At 39.5% G+C, this 16,425-nt stretch overlaps 1 protein-coding gene across 2 annotated transcripts in view; it reads left to right on the top strand.

Moving 5' to 3' along the window:
- The window catches only part of fstl5 (follistatin-like 5), a 75,219-nt gene that overhangs the window by 20,181 nt on the left and 38,613 nt on the right, over positions 1-16,425 (top strand). For both annotated transcript variants that reach the window (XM_037261534.1, XM_037261533.1), the window contains exons 4-5: positions 483-513; positions 5,891-6,139. In XM_037261534.1, coding sequence (XP_037117429.1) covers positions 483-513; positions 5,891-6,139 — 280 coding nt within the window. The remainder of the gene's footprint in view (positions 1-482; positions 514-5,890; positions 6,140-16,425) is intronic.

Here is a 16,425-nt window from a genome sequence, read left to right as displayed (position 1 = left end):
AAAAATACAAATATATTGAAATTAAATGCAACCAAAATGGATTTAAGCATTGATTCTATCAAGTACCACTAGAGAATCCGTGTTCTATCTTTTCTTATTATTATATGCATGTTAACTTCTTTTTTTTATTTGATATATTTGTTCTTTACATGCTATGTGTTTATTAGCTATATTATGTTTGGCGATTATTCATTCGTCTGGACACAGATACGACGAGTCCCAATTTGTTGGTGTTTATTGAGTCTGATAGTCTTTCTTCTCGTGTCTCATTGGCTAAAATGGTCTTTGTTGGATTTACTGTTTATAGTGCCACCTGTTGCATTAGAATCGACTTCAGATTTATAATGATATGACAGCTAGTATGTTGTGTCTACTATATGTCATGTAGCATAGCAGTAGAAGTTTATTTTATTCAATGGGGAAAAATGTTCCATGTCATCTTGCATGGTTTATTTTAACTCAGATTTTTCTTTATCCTGCAGGATGGAATCACCGAGAGCGTAAAGATGAAGGGTAAGTTTTCAATTTGTGATTCCCTCACTCCTTTTCTGTCCCTAGCAAAAAAACTTATGTCACTTAGGTGAAATATGGCTATTATGTTGTGCATCAGTAGGGACGAGTGTGTGTAATTTTTAATATTGCACAGTATATAAATTTTTTTCAAAATGTTATAAATAAGGGACAGCGCTAATTGACTGGGAAAAGACGACTTCCATCCCACAATGGTGCACAAATGTGCAAACGTACGACTCCGCCCAATTATCCCAGCGCGAAAACCGACATAAAGAAAATTCCATCCATCCGAAGTGGCCATTTTAGAGCCTTGTTTTCATCTAAGAGTGCACACACATTACGGAAGGAAGGTGGAAGCGTAAACATGGGAAAGAAGTCTGTAGTGGCAGCAGCGTGAATCCCATCTATATTTTATGGATTAGCAGCACAGGCGTTACAATTGCTAATTGATCAGGAAAAAAAAAAGATCAACCCTTCATCGCCGGGCTGCATAAAAAAGTAATAACAAATATTGTCAAAATGTCCTCAAATGAGCATGAGATTCTCCTTCCAAACCGGACGTCGACAAGGTCGTGGTAGTAATTGCGCAGGCCGCATTAGCATAACACGCCCGGAGGGAAAGTCTCACTCCGGTCTGTTTTCAGCAACTCGTTTGCAGCCGCCACGTTGACGAGAGCGAGGAGGAGGAAGTCATAAATAATTCAGGCTTCACCTCACGCACATTCGCCGCCTTCTGATGATTACACAAGTGAGGTCAATTGAGCTTTAATGTCTCCGTTTTACTGGCTGTGTCCAGCTCTCAGATGGGATTTCACAGCAAAATCAAGCAGTAGAGTTCACACAGACAACAACCCAAAAAACCCTCTAAACACAGAGCAAAGACCTTGGCCAATGTATGGATGAATAAATGCCTACTCAAAGAAATGCATTTCCCCTTTCAGTCACGTGAGAATGGATTGTGACAGCAAATAGTATGATTAAGCGCAAAAATGACACAAGTGCAGTCATTATTACCTCATCACACAAAGTGAAATTAATAGCAGAAGTAGTATTTGTATAGCTGGAAAAGAAACGTTGCAAATAAAAGAAAATTCAATCGAACGGGCTGTAACAGAAACCGTCTTCAGTTTTGATAAAAATTGTAAGTGGCTCACAGAGCCTTTATGTGTGTGTGATAAACTACAGTAGAGGCGGCATCTCTAAAAGTGGATCCTGAACTCTTCATTGAAAAAAATCTACTAAGATATCTAGACATATCCAATACACTAAATTGAAAGGTTGCATTCAAATAATCAGAATCGTCATGGTGGAGGTGATACAATAGAATTAACATCCCCTTCCGAGCAAAATGAATGGAGACCAATGATATGATTCTTTTTTTTTTGGCGTGCACCAGGACTAAAAAGCCTTGGCTGTCGCATGAAAGAGCAAAAAAAATGGCAGCCGCATTCGCTAATTGGGAGTCCCCGCACCGAGAGCTCGTCACGAATTCCTGACTCATCAATTTCAGGCAATATTTAGCTTGGCAGACCACCCAAAAGCTGGCTCACTGTCCACCAACCAACCCAACATGGCCTGATGCGACGTCATCGTCTGACTGATTTAAATTATCCCGCCCCTAAAATCTCTCGTTTAATACAATATCCATCCGACAAAGTGCACACATCTCGTGCTTTGGAAAATTTTAATCAATACCTTTTGAGCGGTGCACTTGAAATTCGTTGTTGATTTTAAGTAGCAATTTGAAATGAAAAAGAAGCACAATTACGCGTGACAAAAGCACGGCGGCGTAATTGGAGATTGTGCCCGGCGAATCGGGAAATATTTCCCACCGTGATGGCAGTGCCGGAGACAATCAATGTGACTAATATGTTGAAAGACGCATCTTACTCGCGTCGGAACGTGGCCTCGAAGGGCACATCCTCTGATGAGATCTTGTTTACACGCCTCGGCGACTCGTTGGCACGTTTTTCATCCGTCAGCCTTCATCTCCAGCGTAATTACCTTCATTTGTATGCCGAGAGAGCGTTCGTAAGTAGAGGTTGAACCATTTCAAGCAATACATTGCACAAAATCTTTTCTTTAATAGGTTTGTCGTTTTTTCTGTTATTTTTGTATTTTTTCTCAGTTTTTTATTTTCTCAAATACTTTTGTATTTTTTACATTTTGCCTCATATTTTCTCTTCGGTATTTTGTTATACATGTTTGTATTTTTCTTTCTATTTCATATTATCTAATAAGTTGTATTTTTTTCCATTCAAGTTTTTTGTGTACTACGTAATTGTGTATGTTGGCAATTCTTTTTCTTTTTTTTAGTGTATTGTATATATTTTTTTATTTTTAGTGTACCAGTATTTTGTTGACCAATTGCTCTGTAGTTTTAATATATTAATATAATATATATAATAATATATATTGATTTTTTTTTTATTCATTTAGGTTGTGAGAATGTGTAGTTTCCAAACATTTTGTCTCATATTTTACCCACTTATGTTTTCAACCATAATTATGTGTGTATGCGAGCAGATGCATATAAAAGGTTGCATACTGTGGAAATGCGGGAAACCCCCCGCTTGGTCTGGGCCCCGTATGATGGCGCATCTTATCTCTTTTTTTTCTGTGCTGTAACTACGCTTCAAGAAAATCAAAGTAATCATGTGTCTGTTATGTTTATATTTTGCATCAAATATAGTCTAATTTCCTCTGATGATAATTGACAACACAATTAGTAAATTTGTAATTTCATTCAAAGAAAGTTAATGTGTTGATAAAACACAGCATCTGAAAACTTCGACATCTCTGCAAAGGCGACCGCTCTTGTTTACACAACTGCTATTCCGCAGTTAGTCTTAGAAGAAATAGTGCCTCACCCAATTATGCTTGTCGTTAATGTGTTCTGCGCATGTGTTTGCTCAACCTTAAATAGGTTTCATTATTTGCTATGGCTTTTATGCAACAAAGCTTATTTGCGTGATACTGCACACATTTGTAGGCTAATCTCCTCAAACAATTTTTTGGGGAAGCACAAAGGCAATTAGTCTAATTAGAACAATGAACATTTGAAACAGATGAACACATCTCATTCATGGCCTCCAGCATGCATAAATAATTCATTTTATGTTTTGCCATGAATGGAATACCTCCCTGTAGGAACAATATGTGATGATTTTACCATATAAATCAGATGTCTAATACAAGTAGGCATTGTTCTTTTAAGCAGACTCATTTCCCCAAATAGTGGTGCCTTAGTCACCGAGTGCATTATCCACTTATGGAATAAATACCTAATTTGCAATCAGGGTTTCTTGCAAAATGCAGAGGTCATCTCCCTTGGATTCACCAGTTTTTAACATAAAAAACGATGCCACATTTGGAAAATGTCTACCAATTAAAAAAAAAAAATCATTAACATTTGAGTTTGCTTGCTGTTCAAAGCCTTAATGTGAACATGAACCAAAGCATTTTGAAACCCAACAACTGAATGGCTCCAGAGTGAACGCAAACTCCAGTATTTTCTGACCCTAAACCCAATGGAGAGTTGCAGATTTTTCTTTTCCCCCGTTAAAAATAAATAAATAAAATAATAAAACTCAGACTCAGTGAGGTAGAAGTCATCAATGTTTCAAAGCCAAGCAACTTAGTGGCGTTCCTCCGAAGGGAAGGAGAAAGCTCTTAGGCCTCAAATAGCTACTCATAAAATCTTCACGACTTGTTTATGCCAGCAGGAGCTCAAGTGTTGTCACTGGTGCAGCAATTAGCAGAGGGAGGGACCGTGTGAAGGGGGGTGAGAAAGCAAAGGGTGTTTTTTTCCCCCCTCGCATTTTCCATCTCGGCTTGACGTTTGTCTTTGCTGAGTCTAAAACATCTTTCCATCATTTCTTTGTCAGCAAAGTGGCACCGTACTGGTTCCGTGAAAGTGGGGGAGGGAAAAATCTGCCGCCGGTGGCGTATTTAATGAAACCCGTGCATACATTAGTCCATCTTTGCATGACAACAGGTGTGCTAAAAATACACTCGCTGTGCACTCCAGCTGAGACCTGTAAAAGTGTCATGATATTGTCTGTGTTCTTCTGCATGTCCTCTTAAGGGTGTGTCGGTGAGCAAACCAATAAAAAGGGGTTTTGTAACATTACATTTATAATGAGCCAGGTCTGACAGTCAAAATGCATCTCTGACGTTGACTCTAATGTTTGATGCTAGGACCGTTTACTGATATTAGTGTTTCAAATTACACTGGTGCAAGTAAACCTTTCAAGAGTTCTTTTTTGTGCTGATTCCAAATCCACCCATCTTGTTATCTCGAGCGCATCCGGTTTTCATGATAATGATATATTTAATAATAAAATTATGTGTATATAATTATGTGAATAGCACTAGAATAATACACCTTTGGTGGCGACTGTCAATCGCAACTGTGCGCATTATGTTCTCAAACAAAAACTGTATCTCTCGTATTGAATCTCATTAGATAATATTTGGGCATCATGGGTCATAGGGGAAACAAGCATCTTCTCCCTGATGTCGTCCAACAAAAAGATGGTCATACAAGCGTCCTGGTGACAAATGAGGGCACCCTTCAATGACCCCGCCGGTGGCACAGGACGCTCGCCCCTGCCGCGGCGCGCAAATTCGTGGAATAATCATTACGCAGGAGAGCTGCCGGAAATTAATAAAGTGGCAAATTGACTGTCTCCATTCAGGTCACAGCGCGCTTGCCTCTGTGTGTGTGTATGTGTGTGTATGTGTCAATGTGTCTGTGCCTGTGTGTGTATTAGGAAGATGCCAGAGCTTCCAAATCGGTTTGTTCACGCCAACAAGCACGCCCAGCGGTTGAGGCCTGCCATTTTAGCAAGCGCTTCTATTTGATCCGTCTGAAATAATATGTTTGGTGTTGCCATTATCAAGACTTATATTAACAAAAATGTTCATGGGTTAGTGTGATCCGCTACATATTTAATCATTCATCGATAAATAAATGAGAATGAGAAGTGACGAAACATGACTACACCACAACACCATGTCTTGTTCTCGGCTCCTTGAAATCCCAAGTTTAATTTGGTTTTGGCTCTTGATTTGGCTCAAGCCTGAGAGTCTTGACTCATTTCAAAGCCCTCTAAGTCTTGGCCATGATTCGCATCCCAACCCATGATAATCTTGTACTTGGTTTCTTCTCCTTCGAGTTTTGATCTTAATCTAAACCCTTCAAAATCTGCTCTCAAGTCTTGTAGTTGGTCTTGGCTCCCTTAATTCTTGATATTAAATCAATTTCTTGGTTTACCAAGCATGTTATTTATGGATTGTGTGGGTATTAGGTAGATTTACCCTTTCTGACCATCTGCAAAAGTACAGGTTTGTTTCATCCCTTTTGCGTTTCCAGGTTTGATGAACCACCACAGCGACCCGCCTCCATGCGAGCACAAGTACTGCGGCCTGGGCCGCCGCTGCTCCGTCAATCCGGAGACGGGTCGAGGGGAGTGTAACTGCTTGGAGCATTGCAAACCTCACTACAAGCCTGTGTGCGGCTCAGACGGGAAACTTTACCCCAACCACTGTGAGCTGCACCGCGCGTCCTGCTCGGAACGTCGCAGGATTACCATCGTTCACGGCGAAGAGTGTTTCTACAAAGGTATGAGCTCATGTGACCTTTTGTGAAGGACATGTGGGATTTGCGGGGTATTGTATGCAACGAATAGTAACCTTTACAGATGCTGATCCAACATCCTGGTTGCCTTTCCGACTGGATTATACTGGGATTTTTGCTAATACCGGCAATATGGTGATATGAGGTGCTTCAGAAGTGTGTATCCTGACAGTTCCGTGCCTAAATGTCATGGCTTAGCTCTGAAATGCTCACCAATGACATGATTTTGAAACTGAAGTAGTGGACTTAACTAGTGGAACATCCCTAGAGTTGTACAATTTGGAATCTGACTCCAACACGTAAGAAGAAAAATAGCTCTAAAGTTGGACAAAACTTCAGAGTTCAAACCATTTGATCTGGACTGAGGTGATGCAACTGAGAATTTGGCTAAATGGGGAAACTTGGCAATATGCAAAGTCATGCGGAAGTGCCAGCACTGGAACTGCAAGATATCGTACAAAAACACGTGGGGGCTGGTCATCTAAATTCATCACTATACGTATGTATCACCGCTTTCTTCTCAGTTTGTCTCAATTGCTTTGTTAAGTTATAATATACTTGCTAAAAAGCTGTAGCTTGACCTCAGAACTTGATGAGAAGTTGACTTTTCAATGTAGAACACAAACATTACACACAAAGAGCAATAGAAGTGATCAACAGCCAAACTTCAGCTGCTCCACTCATCTCTTTGGCAACCTCCCAAACGTCATTACTGGCTTCCCATCTAATCTTTGGTACTGTTGGAAGTAGGTTCCAATTCTGGCATGCAGATAGAGAAAAGTGCCGACTCTGGGCCTTTCTGACTTATGGACTGGATAAAACGGCAACGCTCCAGTAAAGTTGATGATGTGATTTTACACGCCGGTCAAAGGCATTTTTATGGAGCTTGCTGAAACAACACATTACGAGGTGACGCTTAACTGCAGTTAAAGTAGGAAGAGACGGGACGATGCACTTGGAACGTTAGATTAGCACAACACAAAATTTCTCGATATGAGCCAACGCTCATGGAACGGTACGGCTGTCAATCAATCCAAAAGTGAGGTCATACTGAGACAAAAACCTTCCACTCTGACCTTGCACAGTTATAAAAGTTTCTTGCATAATGGCATTAAGTCATCAAACTTCATCTCGTTGACGTTGCGACGCGTCTTTGGCAGTCCGTCAAAAGACGTGAAAATGGTCTGTGGTGCGCAAAAGACCGGGCAGTGGACGGCTGCCATTATCTGTTTTAAAATCACCTAGCTGTCTCACACAGTCTCATATTACAAGTCATAGTTGGGCAGTTAATTCCTCGAAGCTGCCACGTGGAAAAACGGTTGCTAAGGGCCACAGCAACACGCTAACTCAATTGTATTCAAAATTAATTTCTTGTTGCTGCTCTGGTGCAACCTCTGGTGCTCATATGAGAACCACACCAAAATGTTTATATGCACCCCTGAAAATAGCAGACTTTTGTTTTTTTCATGGCTGCACTCATGATAGAAAGTACACCAAACTTCATGTTGCTAAATTGTGTTTGACTGGAGCACTTTCACTCAAAGTTTTCCATCCCTGCAGCGTAAAAATCTTCTCCCCAATCCAAAATGTCCACAGGCACCTCACAGCAAACATGGTTTTGATATCCGTACGTGCTTGTGCTCCCAATTCCTCAAGTTGACTCCCTTTTACAAAAATATGATAGTGACCAGATGAATAAATCATCATTTTTTAATCCACAATGAGGCAGATGTGCTTTGCTTGTATAATAGATAACTCGCAGCAGCGTGTAGTCGCAAAGATAGAATGCCCAAAACAACATATTATGCATATCGCAAGACATTTGTACTGCGGCGTTTGTATGGAATTTACATATCCGCAGTCCTCCTCTGGTACTTTACATGGCCTGTAATCTGAAAGGCATGCATAAATACATAAGGTGAGCTATTAACATACTATATGAGAGTGGAATTACAGATGGAATATTATGTTGAAAGGATGGAAGTGTTTAGTTGCAGCACAGTCACACAAGACTTTGTTTGTTGTGTTGACGGAAGGCTCGAGTTAGTTGAGGGGTAGGATGTCACCAGATCATGACAGTCCTTATCACACTGCGCTGTGATATACATTTGATGCGAGGTCTGGGTTATTTTAAATTGCAAGAAAGGGAGGGGCGGGGCTAAACAGTTGATTTTAGGTGAGGTGTATTTTGTTCATTTGGTTGATTAACGTGAATGTCTGCTGTATTATTTAACTGTTTACGCCAAATGAGTTTAAAACAGAAGAAGTGGTGGAGGGCCAAACAGTTCATTTGAGGAGAGTTGGATATTTGTTCAAACATCAAATTGTTCGTTTGAACATTCTTTATTTTGGAGAGAGAAAATATATTTATTTGAGGGGAAGTATTTAGTGTGTATGCACATAGTTCTTGTGATATGATATCAATACAACTATAAGTTACATTGGTTGATGCAAATTGTCTGCTTTTATTCTGGAGAGGAAAACAAACGTTTATTTGAGGGCGAGCCTTTTTTTTTTTTGATGCACCCAGTGATTGTCAATATGTTTACCGGATTTACGCAAAAATTAGTTTGGAGTGTGTGGGCATCAATTAGGTGGGAGGCTTTTTTTCCATTCCGTTTCAGCAAAACTGAAGTTTAAAACAAAAAAGGGTGAGGTGAGCATTTAATCAAATACACAATTGTGTTTTATTTAATTCCCAAAGTGATTGAGGCATGATGCGAGGATAACATGATACCTCGAGGCGTATATTTACTCGGCAAAAAAGGTATCTATTAGACGGCAATGTCGTAATCAGCAATATTTTCCCCCCAGTGATATTTGTCACTAGTCAAGTTTTATTAGGTGAAACTACAGTTTAAGGGTGGAGATGACAAGGGTGTATTTGAAGTGAGGCATCTTATTAGCTCTCATGCTGGTGAATGGTCTTTTCTCTCGTAGATTGTAGGTGTGTGTGTACGAATGGGAACGTGTGAATGCTGCATGTTTGCGTCAAACAATGCACATGCTGTACATCCACAACAAAAGTGATGAAGAGCAGTAATTAGGATCTTTCCACAAACGTGTTGCTTCAAACACCCGTGGCAGCACCAACAAGAACATCAACAACAAGAAGCAGAGGCCCCTGGAGAGCCTCCGCCATAACGAGGCGTCTGTCTGTCTGTCCCAGTGGAGACAGAGAGATGACTTGCTCTCCTTTAATGACTTGTTGGCACTCGGTAGTTAATTATGAGGTCATCCTGCAGGCGTTGTCTAATGTGAGACAATGATTTCACATTGTACTGTACATATTTGTAGTTCTTTATTATCCAAAATAATGATAAATAAGGTAGATGTTTATAAAAAAGAATATAATGGAAAATCAAAACAGGGCGGCACGGTGGCGCACTGGTTAGCAATGAAATGTACATTATTATAAGAAATGAAATGTGTGTACAGGTTAAAATCCTCTATTTATTTTGAATGTGGAACAACCCTGAAAAGCTCAGCACACTGACCAACATAAAGATTGTGAGAATAAGGATACAATTTAGCCCCATCCCTCACTCCTCACTGTACATCGTTCATACTTTGCTCTTCTTTTTTTTTTCAATGAATATTTCATGCATAGATTCGACACGCCTTTGATATGCACTTGCTGGCAAAAGAAAACACGCATACTGTAGCATTCTAAATCCTTTACACTATACATCTCAATCTGACAAGCCTGTAATCTTATTGCTGATGGAGGTTAGACGATGACTGTGTGCATGTGCGCACATGATCAATAGGCTTATTTATAGTGCCTGCCTTGAGACCTCGCTGTATCGATTTGAATGTTCATTGCGCCGAGCCCCAACAATCAGATGACAAATTGGCTGATTAAGCGTCGTGGATTATTGTTCCCTCCCCAAAGCACCAAGTGAGACATCTATGACTCACATTCATTAAAAGGAAACTTCTGTGTAGCATTTGAATGTGCGTAGGATTTTCATTTTACTGCTCAGGCAATGTTTTGAATCATATTCTTAACAGTATTAACTCTGTCATACAAGTGTCAAAATGTAAAGTGTCTTGAAGAGTCTGCAGTGGTAAAACTGCCAGCAACATTTGAATGCCGCTTCCCTTCCTTAACCTCTCTCCTACTTGAGTATCTGACCAAAGACACATACCCTCACGATCATGATTCTCACGAGTGTGATTCTTAAACATGGCCATGCATCATAGCATATTGAAAGTACATAGTCATGTTAGTCAGAAAAAAACATGTCCAGCTTTAAGAAAATAGCAGTGCTAGCTGAGCTAGCATTAGCAGTGTAAACAAGCTGATGTTAGCCACGGCTGCTACGACTACAATTGAGATGTTAAATATCATTTTGCACCGGACTATAAGGCGCACCTTCAATGAATGGCCCATTTTAAAACTTTGTCCTTATATAAGGCGCACCGGACTATAAGGCGCACCATTAATGCATCATGTAGTATTTGTAATCAAAATCAAATCATTATCCATTTTATCTTTTTTATTTCAACTTCAGACTCAACAAATTACTTTATAATCACAAAATAATGATCCATAGTCTTTTTGATTCATGATTCATAGTCTTCAGCAGACCACTTATGATTGATTTCATGACACAATGCTTCGGGACAGTTTAAATTTAGGAATTTGGTCCATATATAAGGCGCACTGTCGGCCTTTGAGAAATTTTTAGATTTTTAGGTGCGCCTTATAGTCCGGAAAATGCGGTACTTGAAAAAAATCAAGGAATAATCAGAACTATTACTCTTGGTTCTCACCGAAATGAACTCGTCATTCCATAGAGAGCTTCCAACTCTTGTTTTGTGTGACTTTAGAGACTTAGTTTCTTGAAGTGAAGCAACGTGTCTTGTTTTGGTGTCACCGCGATAAAACCAAACAAAGAGTAGTAGTGTATTTAATATTTGTGTATGTATTCATTGTGCTAGCGAGGGGGGGGGGGGGTTACGAAATGGAGCTGCATTCACCTCTGGCTATGTAATTTGTGTGAGATGACTGTTCCAATATTTGTTCACCAGTTTGTGTTTTGTTGTATCTGAGCTATTTGTTGGCATTTGTTTTGACGTAAACAGTTTTAAAAACACTTTAGTGTACCACTGCTGGACTCTTTGCTACCACACACTTGAGGAGGAGGAGGAGAGCTTTGACTGGGTCATCGTACCGTGGGCGCCTTCTCATATCAAAGCTATGAATAGTCCACTCCACACCGTCCCCATCGCAACCTTCCCTGTAGAACTTTCCTCCCGTGTAATTAAACTGCACTCTAGAACCCAAGTGCGACCTTACCTATACCTCTCATTAAATCATCATTAGGAGATATTAAAAGTTCCCTTCATATCAAAGCAGGAGTTCAAATCTCCATGGAGACCGTGTCGAAAAGTGCAAGTCACTAAGAATAACATTGACAGAGATACAATAGGCTTTGATTTATGAAGGCTTGAATGTTAAAATATGAGTTAATTTAATTAAAATGTGAATAGATCCATCAAATTATTATCAAGGATTACATTGTGCAATAGAATATTTAGTCATTATACTGAAGCTTTTTCATGATCATTTGACGCATGACTATCATGCATTGTATATGTTTCAAAGAGGCTTAATGTAAGAGAAAGATGGATACAAAGATGATGTATGGATAGATGGATAGCTAGATAGCTGGCTAGACGTATCCAGGTCAACAGGACCATCAAATATTGGAGTCCAGGAGGTGTATTCATTGGTCTTGCTGGATGAATGGTCGGAAATCGAAATGTTTGCTGATGTATGGAGTCATCTGCCGTATTGGCAGCCAGTTCCACCGCGTCCCCCGCCTACTTGGCAAGCGGGAGGACGACAAAGTAATTTATCTACGAGCTGCACTCCAGGAAGGCAGGATGTGGAGTCCCTCAGGACTTGGCTTTGGAACGAACACCCCCTAAAATGACTGCAATGAGCCACAATTCCATGATTAATATAGAAATTACAGAAACATTTACTTCCATTATAGTATGTTATATTCAAACAAAATGGGGGGAAAAAAGTCCCATACACGTCTATTTGTACATAGAATGTTTCAATAACTGAAATGTACTGAAATGACTGGTAGGTATTTGTAATTAAGCTTACTGTGATGAATATTTGGCTCAAACGCAGCCATAGCAAACTCCACGCAGATGTTAAATTTTCTAGTTTGGCGGTTTTGGTTTTCTTTATTTGTTTAGCCTTTATTTACGTAGGTATGGCTTTTTAGAACTAATTGTAGTATTCTGTATAAATGAAGTTGAAATGAGTTGACTGGATTTTACTTTGGCTTCCTTCCACATTCCAAATACATGCATGTTAGTTTCAGTGAAGATGATTCAAAATTTTCTGTCAGCGTACATGGTCAGTTGTCTATACGTGCCAATGAGCAGTCACATGACAACTCTGTTTTTATTCACCCAAAAGTAATATACGTGAGAGTTATTCACTCAGATGGCTTATGTTGTAGCACTGCCGAACAAGTGGCGGGGTTCAACATCTACTCTGACAGAATCTCCAATAACACCGCAAAAAGTCACAGGATTCTCCAGGCGCTCGTATTCACTATTTGAGGAAGTGTGGTAACCCCACTCACAAAGCCGCCTCGGCAGAGGTGATAAAATATAAAAGGCAAGGCTGCTGAGACGGCGACCCTTCCCGTTAGCATCACCTTTTTGTCAAGTCGACGGCTTTAGGAGGCGATCGATGAAGGCTGAGGAGGATGCCACATGCGGCACAATAGATCTATGGGATTACATCACTTAAGTTCGGATGGATGGTGATGATGAGAGTTTGTGTGTGTGTGTGTTCACCTCTCTCTCAGGGAGGATTACCAGTCAACCTCAAGAGACGTCTTGATAATCGTGTTTGCCAGTTTGCCTGCAACAGTGATCCACTTTTTGTACGCCAGAAACCAATAGGGGGACTTTAATTTTGTGTTCAAATGATTATGAAAACCATCATAACTGTGGTCTTGATTAAGCTTATAGAGATAAAAAATTGGTAAAGTTGCAAAAGCCAACAGAGCTTACTGCGATCACTCAAGCCCATTTTGAATTTCTCATTTTTCTTTATGAAACTCTACTTTCTAAGTTCTTTGTTGCACTTTAATAAAATACTGGTTAAATTGCATAGCATTCATCGAAGTCCCTTGCTTGTCCAGCATAGGGGTGAACTTTATTAAGCCTTTAAATCAAGCAGCGACCATGTGACAGCTCATCCCAGGAATGATTCCTCCCCTGCAGAGAAGCTAGCATTTTGTTATTTGTGGCGCAGGCAACACGAACCTGAGTGCTATGCCGGTGTTTTTGTTTCAGTTGTTTTGGTTTCCTTCAAGTACCAATAAAGGTTATTTATAGTAATCAACGCACGGCCACTTTGATGGTGTCTGAGCTGCTTTATAAGGCCGTGCAGTAAAATCCGCAGTGATAGATGCTGCTTAGGTGTTTATGGAAGTGAACACAATTGATTGAATTGAGTCATTAACAAGTCAACTTGACACACCTTTGCTCACGACTAATGCTACTGACCGAGTAACACTCTACATTTAGTACTAAAGTCACCAGAGGATGCAATCAATCCATGCTTGGCTAGTTGAATGCCTAAATGGGCTGATGTAAAATCGAAAATAGAATTTTGTTACGCAAAAGTGAATGAAGTAAGGTAAGGGCATGGTAAAAGGGCTGATCACCTAAAATGGCATCTCAGAGAAACCAAGAACGAATGACGACGTGCCGTTGCGATTCTCAACGTGTGTACACGGGCGCCCACTAGTGGTATGTAAAACAATCACTGGCCAGTTTGGTTCGAGTTAACTTTTGGTTGCAGTTAATGTTGAAGATCAGTACATTTAATCTTTAGAAACTCCCAACTTTTTAGCGGCTTGCAATTGGGACTTGAACATTTTATCGTTAGTGCTTTCAAAACATGTGGATATATTTTTTTAAAACCAAATTAATTGATTGCAGCACGAGATAAAGCTCATGACATTCAAACATTTCCCATCCACAAAATGAAATTCATGAAAAAAATCGATCGACTGATTTTTCCCTCAGTCGTAGTTAAACTAACAAAAAGGACCAAGTATTGTAAAACAGTAACATATTCTGCTTGGAATTCACTAAATGTTAAGGGACATTGAAGAACGTTTTACATTCATTATATTAATCAATCGACATTTATTCAGCTACCAGAATTTTATTCTGCCAAATATCGTAATCAGCATCGCTATAAAAATATCCTTATCGGTCCGGCACTAGCCTTAAAGAGATAAGACACCGGTGCTCTTGAAGTGAACTGTGAATGCATGGCGTCATACGTTAGTTTACTGCCAAGCTCAGGTGTCGCGGCCCGCACTCGCCCTTCAAGATTGCCATCAGTGACCTGCGCTTCAGGCCAGCTCGCTTGTCACCATGCTGATGGATGGTGGGAGCGGCTACGACCGCGGCCAAGGCCACGGGCGGATGTGCTGTTCGCGACTCGCATTTCGTTCTTGGCTATTGAGCCACAGATTTTTTTATTTGTGAGTGAGATAGAAGAACAAGGTGTGATTTTGATTGTAGAAGGCCTTTCAGTTGCGACCTTGCGCAGCATTGTTGTTCATGACGCTTTGTGTGAGGCATCACAAAAAAGACATGGACTGCCTTGTCATTGTCACGTTGCATATTACAAAGAAGGAAATACTTTTCAAAGATTTTATTCAATTAAATTACAATATATATATATTACATTTAAAATGTATTATATGTACCCATACACACATAAATATCCACTGTATATATCTATCATACAATTTAATATATTTTTCGGGGGACTCAAAAAGATTTTGGAAGTTGGTTTTCCTTGAGAAAATAAGAATAAAACAATGCCACAAAAGAAACTTTTTTGATGAGAAAAACATTTTAGTCTTACAAGAATAAAGTTAATTAAAAAAAAAAGACTTAAGAAAAGAATAAAACAATTAACGCTTACTTATTTTGTGGATATGCGATAAACAATGAGATGAGGAGACAAAGGCAAGTTGTGTCTACTCTCCACACAAAACAGAGTCTTTCTAAAGCAAGCAGCAACCTGTTCTCCTTCAACCTTTTTGGATTTATCATCCCTTTGAAACTACTCACAGGTGTTACAGGGGTCACCACAGTACTTTAGTCAAAAAGTGATTGGACTGTAACATGAAAAAAAAAACTGTACTGTAATTTTAGGTTTTAGAAAAGTTGACGTTTTTGGACATTTTTGATGTTGGTTTCCATGGCAACACATTTCGCACAGTTAAAAAGACGCAACAAGAGGATTTGTCACGCGTGACTGTACTTACAATCACAGGGCGCAATCAATATAAATAAGGTTTCATGTGGGAATAAATGTGCTATTACACTAAAGAACGCCGCTGGGAGTCTTAGAGCAGACACGTCTTCACAACCTTCACCTGCTTTTGTCTGGGTGGATCATGCATATTAGCCACTTCCAGCTATCTCATTTTGGTTTGGCACTTACAATAAAAAGCCATCCATCTTTTTGATACAGCCGCTTTTTGACAAAACAGAAAATATATCGCTTGGTCTCATCTCAAGTGCCTGTGAACCAGCTTTAATAAAAGCATCACTTAAGCTGCAGTCCTACAAGGCTCAAGTCATATTCATTTGAGGAAACATTGATCATTTTTAAGAAAGCAAATATTTGCTTGACAAAATAGCTTTTTTTCCCCAAAGAAAAGTCGATATTGAATGAGAAGACTCATTTTTGAGAAAAGTGTTTTCCAAGAAAGATTTTAAAACAAAAAAAAAAGTAAAAGAGGATTGAATTGCTTAATACATTTTGTGGCACTAAATTTGTTCATCGAAATGTTCGCATTGAACTGAATAGAAATACAAATAATCTGTTCCACCCTCAGAACTAAGGTATCTTATCTTTATCGGTTGTGTGATTATAAACAACATAGAAATAAGTGAAAGCACGTTTAAAATAAACAAAAACAAAACAAAACTTATTTTATAGCAAATTACTGCACATCGTTGCCTTTTTGATTCCACTGCTGTTTGTGTTCACCAAAATGGCCGCCATATTCAACAATGCAATGTGGCTTTTGCATTGCATTGTAGGATGTGGCGGACATTTACAGGAAATTGGTCATCAGAAATTTTGTTCGTAAATTGAACCGTTTGTCAACGCAGCTGTCCATCAGCTGAGTTTCCGCTGTAGACTTTGCGGAATACTGTTAGCGTGCAAACAATCGTGTCAATATCACGCA

The sequence above is a fragment of the Syngnathus acus genome, chromosome 10 (assembly GCF_901709675.1).
Source record: "Syngnathus acus chromosome 10, fSynAcu1.2, whole genome shotgun sequence".
Classification (NCBI taxonomy): domain Eukaryota; kingdom Metazoa; phylum Chordata; class Actinopteri; order Syngnathiformes; family Syngnathidae; genus Syngnathus; species Syngnathus acus.
This window is presented reverse-complemented; position numbering and strand designations above follow the sequence as displayed.